Source organism: Octopus bimaculoides, chromosome 6 (genome assembly GCF_001194135.2).
Source record: "Octopus bimaculoides isolate UCB-OBI-ISO-001 chromosome 6, ASM119413v2, whole genome shotgun sequence".
NCBI lineage: Eukaryota > Metazoa > Mollusca > Cephalopoda > Octopoda > Octopodidae > Octopus > Octopus bimaculoides.
Window position 1 is genome coordinate 21303761 of NC_068986.1, and position 12500 is coordinate 21316260.

At 34.1% G+C, this 12500-nt stretch overlaps 1 protein-coding gene across 1 annotated transcript in view; it reads right to left on the minus strand.

Moving 5' to 3' along the window:
* The window catches only part of LOC106875141 (eukaryotic translation initiation factor 3 subunit C), a 31476-nt gene that overhangs the window by 2024 nt on the left and 16952 nt on the right, over window positions 1–12500 (minus strand). The window contains exons 11-20 of the mRNA XM_014923134.2: window positions 12427–12500; window positions 11710–11806; window positions 11393–11505; window positions 10186–10312; window positions 9311–9517; window positions 6336–6461; window positions 4651–4804; window positions 3310–3503; window positions 2189–2392; window positions 165–324 (exon numbers count right to left, since the gene is read on the minus strand). The exon at window positions 12427–12500 is cut by the window's right edge and continues 189 nt beyond it. Of these exons, the coding sequence (XP_014778620.1) occupies window positions 165–324; window positions 2189–2392; window positions 3310–3503; window positions 4651–4804; window positions 6336–6461; window positions 9311–9517; window positions 10186–10312; window positions 11393–11505; window positions 11710–11806; window positions 12427–12500 (1456 nt within the window). The remainder of the gene's footprint in view (window positions 1–164; window positions 325–2188; window positions 2393–3309; window positions 3504–4650; window positions 4805–6335; window positions 6462–9310; window positions 9518–10185; window positions 10313–11392; window positions 11506–11709; window positions 11807–12426) is intronic.

Here is a 12500-nt window from a genome sequence, read left to right on the forward strand (position 1 = left end):
TATATATATATATATATATATATATATATATATAAGCATGCAAAATAGCCAAAATATGGTGTGGAGACATATTAAAGTAACTAAGAGACTTGATGTCTCTTACATATTTTTTTCATTACACTTTAGTGGATATAAAGAAACTAAAAGAAAAAAAAACTACTAACCAGACTTATAGTAGTTAAGACCAGGTTTATTTTCCAGTATACGCTCGTTGTTTTCCACCAAATTGGCCACTTTCTCAGATAATTGCAGAGCCAAAGATTGCAGGCGACTTGGTTCTGTACGATGCATAACGACAGTTTGAGTTGGCTCGTCCAGGGACGCCTAGAGAATTTAAGAAAAACAAAAATTTAATTTGATATTCCATAACAAGCATATTTAAGAATGTAATATAACAAGCCTGATTTACATATAGCCTTTGTACTAGAAACTCAAAATAAGTCTGTTTCATAGCCAATTACTGTAAAAGTCAACAGTCAAGTTTTATTAAAACTGATGGCATGCAAACATTAGATGCACACCAATTTCAGCAGCATATTTTCAGGAAAAATAGTTTTTAGTGCATTAAAGCTCATGGGAGGTCCAACTTCATTTATAGGATCTGGAGTGATTTTTTGCCCCCACCCCCTTTGGGATGGGGGTGGGGGTCTTATCTGCTATGGTGTATATTTCAAACAGGAAACTAAACAAAATTTTCAGATACTAGATCACTTAACTGAATAATAACAAATGAAGAAAATACTGTATACTGTTGGAATTTATTGGCGCAAGAAGATTTGAATTCTCTGAACATAGCTGTACTCATACAAAGACAAAGAGAAAATATCAGAATGCAGTGCAGCATCTGCATAAATATATAGCAAAACACTTAATAAAGTAACATAAGACTAGCTATCTTAATATGTTGAGATTAGCAGTAAATATTGATTCATTGCAGGTTCCATCAGCTAATTCACAACATAAAGAAAATATTATTTTAGATTATGGTCTCATTAAGGTAGCAAGCTGGCAGAATCATTAGCACATCAGGCAAAATGTTTAGCGGTATTTCATCTGTCTTTACATTCTGAGTTCAAATTCCACCAAGGTCAACTTTGCCTTTCATCCTTTTGGGGTCGATTAAATAAGTACCAGTTGCGTACTGGGGTCTATCTAATCAACTGGTTCCCTCCCACTAAATTTCAGGCTTTGTACCTATAGTAGAAAAGATTACTGTCTCCTCGTTAAGTATTAGGTTTTCATTTAATTGTAAAATAGACATGCAAGCATAAATATTCTGAAGCTAAAATAAGAGGGCTAAACTACTGAATGCAAAATTAATGAAATATACTTAAATAAATTTACATAAACTACGAGTTTATGGTATACAGTGCTAAGGTGCACTACATACAACTCATCAGAAAAGGGTTAAAGGCGAGAAAGAAAGCAGCAGCTTAAAGTACAAAGTATACAGGATAAAGCAAGAAATGACAGAAAAGCAAAGAGGAAAAGAGAAATAAAGAGGAAAAGAGAAATAAAGAGGAAAAGAGAAATAAAGAGGAAAAGAGAAATAAAGAGGAAAATCTCCATGGACACATCAAGAGTAGTGTTAAGGAGTTTCAGGAAGCATGGAATCTTTGAAGGATGCATTGTCCTAGCAGTTAAAAACTAATGCAGACAGTTTACTCCATGCATTAACAATGCCCAACTTGGAAAACGTGTCCAGAAGTCGTGGATGCTGTACTGTGTTTTGATTTTTTATAAGAGTGTTCACGGGTTGCAGAAACATTAAATTTAAAATGGTAATCAAATAGGGTAAAGAACCCCTTCGGTTACAAATGATCATGGGGTTGCACTTAGAAAATTCCCTTCTGAAGCACAAGTCCAGTCAAGGTTGTTTGTGGAAGACCAGCAGTCACACATGCATACCAGCCTCCCCTCTCCACGACATCAATGCAGTCCAATTGGAAGGCAAAGGCTGATAAAAACTTGGCATCAGTGACATTGGAACTCATTTCTACAACTAAGTGAACTGGAGCAATGTAAAATAAAGTGTCTTACTCAAGAACACAACACACAGCCTGGTCAGGGAATCAAACTCACAACTGCACAATTGTAAACCCAATGTTCTAACCACTGAGCTTCGTGCCTTCAAACAGATAAATATAGTAACTACTGAGAAACTCGAGTGATAAACAAAAATATTTACCATAAGCTCTTCATTAAGGATCATCTTGCTGATGATAGAGTGGACAACAGGGGGGGTCAGTTGAAACATTTCACTGAGAGCATGCATACTGAGAGTGTCATAAACACTGCTGTAGGTGAACAAATAGGTACGAAGACTCTCTTCTTGAATCTTTTGAGTAATAAGCTGGCGGACTTTATCAGCTTGTAAGAACAAATCCCAAACCTTAAAAAAACAAAAAATTCAATTTTAAAATAATGAAAAATGTTTTATAAAAATACATAATTTAGTTCCTTTATAAAATTATTTCCACAAATAATTGGCAACAGTGGCAAAAACAAAATAATAACTCAATACAAACTACAGGACAACATTAACCAATGTATCTCACACCTACCCTACAATGTTATTCTACATTAAGTAATTACACCATCAAGATCTTGAAGATGAGATAATGCCTGATTAATTCAAATCAATGTGAATCAATAAACATATTATGTTTGATAGAATAATCTGAACACTAAAGGGTTAATGTGTAATTTGAGGTAGCTGTTATTTCAAGCTCATCATAAGTACAGTTTTAGTTTTGGGGTGCAGTGTGGTGGTAAAAAAAACAAAAAAGGTGAATTTAATAATTGCCTTTAGTTTTAAACTATTGAAGCTGACCATCTGGAATGTTACATTTTTCTTTTCTTCACAATAATGGAAATGGTATGTTAAAAGCACCATTCGATATATGATGAAATAACATTTTGGTCTACACAATACTTTGAAATAGCCAAGCCAGGAAGCTAAAACTAGTATAGCTGTACTTAAAATGAAGACTCAGCTCGAACTTTTAAATTGATAGTTTTACTCGTAATATATTGCAAGGGTATCACTGAATTATCCCCCCTGATATTGCTTCTCCATTGTGCTTGCAAAGAAAATGATTGACAAGTTTTTTTTTTTCTACTATAGCAAATGAAATAAAGTGAAATGCTCTTTGAGACATATTTGTAAGGGAAGTTTGGTAGATGAAAACAGTGCAAAGGCACGTTGTGTGCGTATGTGTTAATATGGCTGTGTATGTAATTATGCATACCTGTGGATGTATGTGTGCATACGTATAAATACACACTGATAAATAAGTAGAAACTTACTTTTCCATTCATTTTCTCATTAATAACAAAATTCTTGCAGGCCTCCCAATCTCCAACTTTCATTGCCTTTGAAGCAGCCACAATGTGCTCCCTCATGCTCTCTGGCGGGCCAGTCAAGGTCTGCCTCTCACTGTTCCGCAGCAGGTTGTGATAATTACGACTGATCATGCGTCTCCTCGCATCAAACTCATGCGCTGGAATAAAAGATTGTAAATCGTAAATAATCAAAAATAGAATTATTTAAAAACTGAAAAAATGAATTTTTTAGAAAAACCTTAGAAAAACTAAATATACACATCACAGTTGATGGATTTAACTCCAAAGGACATCATAAACACAATTTCATGAAGTGCAGTGGTTGTAAGATAACGATTTTGTTGCCATATTTTTGTTGGAATACACTGCCTTTGTTGCAATTAATTTTTTTAAGTAATTAAGAATTCACTAACATAAATTAGTCATTATAAAGCGGGTGTAAGGCAGCTAGCTGGCAGAAACGTTAGCACGCCAGGCAAAATGCTTAGCGGTATTTTATCTGCCTTTATGTTCTGAGTTCAAATTCCGCCGAGGTTAACTTGCCTTTAATTCTTTCAGGGTCGATAAATTAAGTACCAGTTGCATACTGGGTAAATCTAATTAACTGGCCCTCTCCCCCAAAATTTCAGGCCTTGTGCCTAGAGTGCAAAATATTATAAAGCTGGTGTATGGAATATAAATCAACATGGAATTTTGATGGAAGGTTTTAATTAAGATTATTTCAAGAGAGGGTCTTTATATGGTAGAAACAAGGCCGGTCCCAGGCAGGTTGATGCCAATGAAGTTGTTGGCCAAACAAGTGATTACAAGTGTTTTTGCATTGGATAAAACAGAACTCCAAGGAGATCAGTAGCCAAAGAGTCCTTCGCCAGGGTAGAGTTTATTGGAGAGAAATAAAATAAAGACAACAAAGTTTTACATCCTCCTATATGAGGAAATTTGGATGGAACTGATGAGGAAAGTAAGACAACATGAGCTTCATACTTGGACAGGAAGTAGTAGGAGAAACTGAATGAGGGAGAGAGAGAGAAGAAGAGAAATCAAAAGAGAAGAGGCAAGGGTGAGGTGGAGGAAAAAATTGAGATAAGAAGGTAACTAAAGGATAAGAATGGGATCACTGTTTAGTAATCCCATTCTTATCCAGCTGTCTTTCTTTGATTTCATTCTTGTCAATGTTATCCTGAAAGACTGTCTGCAATGTTGCATATTCCACTCCCCATAGCAATTTCACTATACTCATTCTGTTACTTTCTCCAATGTCTTTAGGTGCAAACAATAAAAATGATTTGAAACGATTTACTATACCTGCCATGTATGGTATTTCAATAAGCATAGCTGAAACCAGATATACACATTCCAAGAGTTCTAAATTAATATGCATATGGTAAGGCATCTGTCTACGCTTCTCTATCAATTCTTGCTCTGGAGTCCGTTCATGTTGTCTTTGTAAAAGTAAACCCTGGAAACGAGGCAAAATTCAAGTCTCAATTGTTAAAATATTTCATACAAAAAGAACACATTTGAATAAATATTTGAACAAGAGCATTAAAAAAAAAAAAACTTAATATAGATTAATTTCTTGAAGATAACCAAAACAATTTTGTCGGTCTCACACACACACACACATACGATAGGCTTCTTTCTGTTTCCATCTACCAAATCCACTCACAAGGCTATAAAGGTGCTCATGGTGCTGCACAATGAGATTGAATCTGAGATCACATGGTTGGGAAGCAAGCTTCTTAAACATACACATGTATATATTACACACACACACACACACACACATACAAAGAGAGAGACAGAGAGAGAGAGACAGAGAGAAAGAGAGAGAGAGAGAGAGAGAGAGAGAGGTCTAAGTTTGTTCCAGATTTCATTACATTATTTGCCAATTTAGATTAATGGTCATGATAATGGAGATACATCCAAATATTTCAAATGAATGAGGAAACTCAAGTAACTCAAATGAAAATATACAACTTTATTATTTCATTTGATAATGGCAGGCAGCAGAATTTTCTTGAGATGGTACAGTAAAAGAATCATCTCAAGTGTAACACTATATTGGTTATCACTTTGTGCTACAGCCAGAATGATTTAAAATTAAAACAGGATAGAATTTTTTAAATGCTACAAAGCATCTAATCCAGTATTCCAGGACTCCAAATGAATGATTTCTTACACGGGGCCAAAAAGCCATAGACTTATAAGGAAGGGGAGCAATTGAAGCAAGTTTGTTATGTGATAGCTGACTTATTTTTGGCATTCCTGGATGAACGTGAACTCAAAAATCAAAGAGAGAGGAAAATTTTAATACTGTAAAGTATTTAATCCAGCATTCAACTGCTACTTCATTCTACCATGTTTAAAAATGTGAAAATGAGGATCATCCTCATCATCATCGTCGTTAAACGTCTGCTTTATATGCTGGCATGGGTTAGACGGTTTGAATGGGGACTGGCAAGCCAGAAGGCTGTACCAGGCTCCAACCTGATTTGGCAATGTTTCTACAGCTGGATGCCCTTCCTAACACCAACCACTCCAAGTGGGTGCGGTGCTTTTTACATGTCACCAACATGGGACCATTCAGGCAGGAATGGCATCAACCACGCTCAAATGGTGCTTTTTACGTGCCACCGGTATGGGAGCCAGTCAGGCAACACTGGCAACAATCACACTCAAATGTTGCTGATTACGTGCCACTGGTACAGGAGCCAATTAGGCAGCACTGCCATAACTTTAAAATGAATTAAGTCCACAAAGTTACTGGGTTGAAATATCAATCAAATAAAGAACTGGCAATTATTTTATCTACTTCCAGCCAAACCTGAATTAGACTTAGAACATACAGGGGGAAAAACTAAATGCAAAAATAATATTTCACAGTTAGTGAGCGAAATGAAAAATTCCCATTCAAGTTGTGGACGTTAGATGGAAAAATTGCAATAACTATCAAGGAAGATGAGTGAAAATCGAACAACACTACTAACCTGAGCCAACAATTCTTTAGCACGTCCAATGGAAAGGATATCAACAAGTGCATTATGGGCATCCTTTATCAAACCTTGCCGGAAAGCGCACAATCCTAATTGCACCATTGTACGATTGTACTGGATCTAAAAATGAAATGATTCAATTAATACAACAATACAAAATACATTAAAAGAAATCATCTACAAACTTTGTCTTAAACAACATTCCTGACTTTAATTCAAACATACAAACTACTATTAACACAGGTCTAGTTAGTGATTTCAGGAGAAACTTATTTAAAATTTTGAGTCATTGTCTTGTATTCAACCCTTTAGCATTTAAAGGGTCCAAATGCAAACAAAATATTCTACCTGTTTTATGTTAGAACTAGCCAGATGCAGCCTCTTACACCTAACCTACAATGTTATTAAAATAATAAACAAATCTTCAAAACCTCAATGCTACGATATAATTCAAAACAATTTGAATAGATAAGCATTCTGAATGCTAAAGGGTTAAACTGGAGGTAGCTGATGAAGTAGAATGTTCTCTATGTGGCTTGTGTGTTTTCTCGTCTCTGTTTTGTTTGCAATGTCCTGTACCCAGATATGCACCTATACATACAGGTGGATGTCGGTATGCACATACCTGTACGTATATATGCATATACTCATTTACTATTTATATATATATATATATATACTATATTACTTCATTTTGGTAAAGATATTTTGGCCAATAATTTATAGCTAACAAGACATTCACCCCTTATTCTCCATTTGATGAAGACTTGTTATATATTTCATACTTCACTGAAACTTCAGTCTACACATGCAATTCGTTCATTTATTTATTTGGAAAAATTTTAAGTAAAAAAGTTGGATCTATTTCAAAACGGGGGCACCAGTTTTCATTTATGTTTTATGTAGTGTTTTTGGTACCGAAAGACTTTCAAACTTCGTATACTTATTCGTATACTATTTTGTGTTATAGAACAGAAAAAGATTTTTGTATTCGAATTTATTTCATGTAAAAAATTGTCTTATTTCGATAATTTCTACTAATCACTGATGTCTATTCAGTTGAAAACAGTTAGCGCTGTAACGGTGTATATCATATTAATACCCTAACCCTAACTAGACTTTTAACCCTAACCCTAACCCTAACTCTAGAATCCGAACTCTAAAATTGTTACACACATAGATACACACAGCGTAATTTATTATATAAACAATATATGCATATAAATTACGATTAAACCAGATGAAATATGTCACAGGGAATAACATTTTTATGACCGCCCAGCAGTAACTCTATTCAGCTGAATAGACGTCAGTGATTGGTTGAAATTACAGAAATACGACAACTTTAACATGGAATAACTTGCGATGTACGTTTTTTTGTTAAGAAGACTAAGAGTAAAAGATGTTTTATATGACACATTCTACCAGTGTCCCAAGTTTCAAAGTGTTTCGTTAGTGTTTCGTTAAGAAAATACTGGTGCCCCCGTTTTGAAATAGATCCCAAAAGTTTTATATAGTTCTCAATATTATTATAATACTGTTATTAATATAACATTATTATATTTGAAAGGATATCAATAGATGCCCTTCCAAATGCAACTGTGAAGTAAAACCCTCAAATCTAATAACAATGTTTTCAGATTGATACTCTACATAGCATGTGGCCAACTATCACATACAAACTTTGACTGATAGTTCTATAGTTTAGTGGCTACAATTACATATATACTGAAGAGTTTTCTCCCTTAGATCCGAAACATTTCCCCTATTTTATTTACCCAGCCAAGTTAGGTGGCAACAGTGTTTCTATGGAGCTAAAAGTATCATGGGTTTTTCTTTTATTTACGTTTTTGTTATTTTTTCTATAGTTCTCGTCAAGGTTTAGAGTAGTGCACACAGCGTTTGCTGTTGAAAAATTTATCGAAATGATGATTATGGGAAGGTCTTTTATCACACCCTAATAAAGCTGCATCATGTGAAGGTTTAAGAAACTCAGAATATTTATCATTCAATTGCTAAAACACCAATTCAAAATAATCAAAATAAAGAGTTAGAGCTTTTTTCCTTCTTTTTACCATAATACTGGGAGTAATATTATTTATTTGGCCAACATTACAAAACTGAAGATTGGGAAAATGAAATGGAAGTACCATAGTCTACTGATTATTTTTCAAACTTGCTTTCAGAAAAACTCAATATCTACATCTAAACAAAACCACCACCAAAAGATACCATAAAATGTTACTATATGTCAGCTAGTAGACGAAATTTTTTTTAATAATTTCAAAAACAATATGACCTATCATTTTTATTTTCCTGCTTAAATAAAAAAAAAAAAAAACAATTAAAATTATGCTTATATTCATTGACAGAATTTGTTAGCCTTTTTTTTTTTTTTTTTCCTATCTTTTGGCCATTTCATACAGATCTAGAATATAGATTCCAAAAGTTATGAACAAAGAGTTTTAATGAGTAAAATAATTATTTCTACTTTAGGCACAAGTCTAATAGTTTTGAGGGAAGGAGCAAGTCAATTACATCAACCCCAGGACTTGACTGGTACTTATTTTATCAACCCCAGAAGAATGGAAGGCAAAGTCAACTTTGGTAGTATTTGAGCTCAGAACAAAAAGCCAGAAAAATGCTACAAGGCATTTTGTCCAACATGCTAACAGTTCGGCCAGCTCACCACCTTCTGGGTAAAATAATGATATTAATCCTTTCTACTCTGGGCACAAGACCTGAAATTTGAGGACAAGCCAAATGCATTGACCCCAGGGCTTAACTGGTACTTGTTTCATCAGCCTCCAAAAGGATGAATGGCAAAGTTACCTCAGTGGAATTTGAACTCAGAACATAAGTAAAGACAGATAAAATACCACTGAGCATTTTGCCCAGCATGTTAGCAATTCTGCCAGCTCATCACCTTCGGAGTAAAATAGCTGAGTAAAAAAAATAACAACACTTACTTGAGTTGGAATATCTGAATGTTGAATAGTGTCTTGCAAATGAGACATCATCATCAGATCACGGGCCTCATACCATCTATCATGGATAGCATGGAAATATATATGGTACAAAATAGCTCTGGTTCTCAGACGGTCAGTGGAATCTTTCACATAGATGTACTTACATAATCTATCCATTGCTTGACCGCTGCCTTTGTAAGTATCAGTCTGTTATAAAAATAAAAAAATAACAATACAATACATGACAATTCACTTCATTCTGCTGTCAAATGATATTATTTTAATAGAAGATTATTTACATGATAGGCTCAGTTACTTATACATTAACAGAATATTGTTCATAGCAGTCCCCATGTATGAAAGTTAAACAAATCACATGACAGTAATATTACCATGATTTACTGCAGAGGTTCTCAATGTTGAAGACACCGCTCCCAAGGAGGCACTGGGTGTGTCAGAGGGAGTGATAGGTAACATAATTAACATACTAAATTCTACCTATGGTAGTAATTATATTATACATGATAAAACCAGTAATGGCTATTAAGATAAAATGAGATCTCATCAGGCACAGGGAAGTCATTAATTTACAATGTATAAAGCAAATTTACAAATTTTATCTTTATTCATTTTATCATTTCACTGTTAAAAGCTTATCCAATCCATTTTTAGAGTAAAATTTATAAATTATCATCCATGTTAAGTTAGTTTAGTCATGATGTCTCACTTGCCACTTAGGTAGGTGCTAAGTATAACAACTACTTTTAAGAACCACTGAGGTACTGTTTAAACAAATAATGGTACAATTCAACACTTCTTATTCCAAACTGCTTCACATTAAAAAGTAATAAAAAGGAAAAGAAAAAAAACCTTACCTTGTAGTACATGTGCTCAATTCTACGAAGGTAACACCGGCAAATTTCTTTGGTAGGAACTTCATTTTTCTCCAAATAAGATTGAAGTTTCTCGATAATATCACACACAGTGCGTTCATCCTTCAACCTAAAATTTCAATGAAAAATTGCCTTAAAAATTCACTCTTATATAATACAAGAGTAAATAGGTGTTACCTTTCATTACCACATTTCTGTTGAAAAACATTGCCTTTGTTCATTCAGATTTCGAAAATAATTAAGAATATCCCTTTTTACTCTAGGTACAAGGCCTGAAATTTTTGGAAAGGGGGTCAGTCAATTAGGCGACACCAGTACACAACTGGTATTTAATTTATCGACCCCGAAAGGATGAAAGGCAAAATCGACCTTGAATTTGAACTCAGAATGTAAAGACAGATAAAATACTGCTAAGCATTTCGCCCAGCATGCTGTTTCTGCAAGCTCGACACCTATTAAGGCATCATAAAATAACACTCATAACTTAGCTGGTATATGGAACATATCCCTTTAGCATTTAAAATGGCCATACCCAGCTCAAATATTTTACCTGTTTTATGTTAAAACTGGCCAGATCTAGCCTCTCACACCTACCCTTCATGGTTTTTCATGTAAAGGATTCTTTCTTCCACATGGCTTTGAAGGAACAAAGTGAGCCGACAAGTCATTCACAAAAGTACCAACAACATTGAATAGTCTCACACACACACACACACACAAACACTATATCATTGTTTTAATGTACACTTTTTCATGCTTGCATGGGTCAGATAGAATTTGTCAAGGTAGATGTCCTATGACCGGTTGTCCTTCCTGTTGCCAACCCTCACCTAAATCCAAAGAAGTTAATATCTCTTCTTGGTTAGACATGTTTGTTGGAAACAGACATGTTTGTTGGAAACAAACATCACTTGAAGCTCATTTACAACCATCATGTGATGTTGATACAAGGTGTACACACACACATGACAGGTTTCTTTTCAGTTTGTCTACCAAATCCATTCAAGCATGGAGCTGTAGCAGAAAACACTTGCCCAAGGTGCCATGCAGTGGGATTGAACCCATGAAATACATTACTTAAGCATTCACTTAATCCCGTGATTTTATAGGATTTTTAACTCCTGCTGCAAGTTTTCTGCAACACAGTTAACATAATAAATAAAATGTTCCACATGTCTATAGAGCTCACCTTTCAATGTAATCTGTACTATGAGGATCACAGCCTTGAAGCATCTTCCTAAATTCTTCATCCATCCTTTCTACAGTTGTCAAGATACAACCACGAACACGGTAGGGTGAAGTCTGAAAAAAAGACAAAAAAAAATAGCATTGTTTCATCCTCTAACAATTCTATCTGCCAGAAAGTCTCAAAGAAAACTATTATTTACAGTTCGTTATTCTTTCTTTTAAGCATTTTTACGTGGTGTGCTAACGATTCTGCCAGCTCACTGTCTTTACAAGACCCATACATTAAAATGGTTAACCAAGATTAACAATAATACTAACCTCCATATTTTCACTGTCTTCTGGGATATTCTCGCTTACTAATATATCAGTATTTTCAATAAGATGATCTAATTGTTTAGTTACATATGACAAACAGCTAAAATAGAAATAAAATTAATTAGAAGATATTAATCATCATTATTATTATTATTATTATTATTCATAAATGTATCAAACAACAATATAGAAATTTTTTTTTTCAAGGTAACACTATTGAAACTACAAAAAATCATTTTAATTACCAAGTTTTACATGTTGTGGTATGTGATACCTAGCAAATTCTTGATTTTAAAATATTTTTTTTATTTTTCAGGAAAACTTCTATTTTTATACTCAAAAACCTTTTACTAAAATTTAATCAGTTTAGTCTTCTGGAAATGAAACTTCATAAACTGGCAATAAAATATAGTCCAGGGTGCATAGCCCAAGGTGCAACACAGTGGGAATGAACTCAAGACTACATGGTTTCGAAGTAAGCTTCTTAACCACAATGCTATGCCTGTGTCTAGAAGCATAAATGGTTAGCATTTCATTTCTATTTTGAGTGCTGCTAAAAGTATAATTGGAAAGCTACAAAACATTATAATAGAGCTGAGATCTATATAAAAATCTTCCAGAAATATAAAGATTCCTGGAAAACATAAAAATACCAAAGAGAACATTTTATAATAAAATTCCATAATTGAATAGGACTTGAAAAAAGGAAAAGAAGCTTACTTTTGCCACATTTCTGGCTTCATGTTAGTAGCTATATTGGGGTTGTAATCATATATAGCAGAAATAATTGCAAA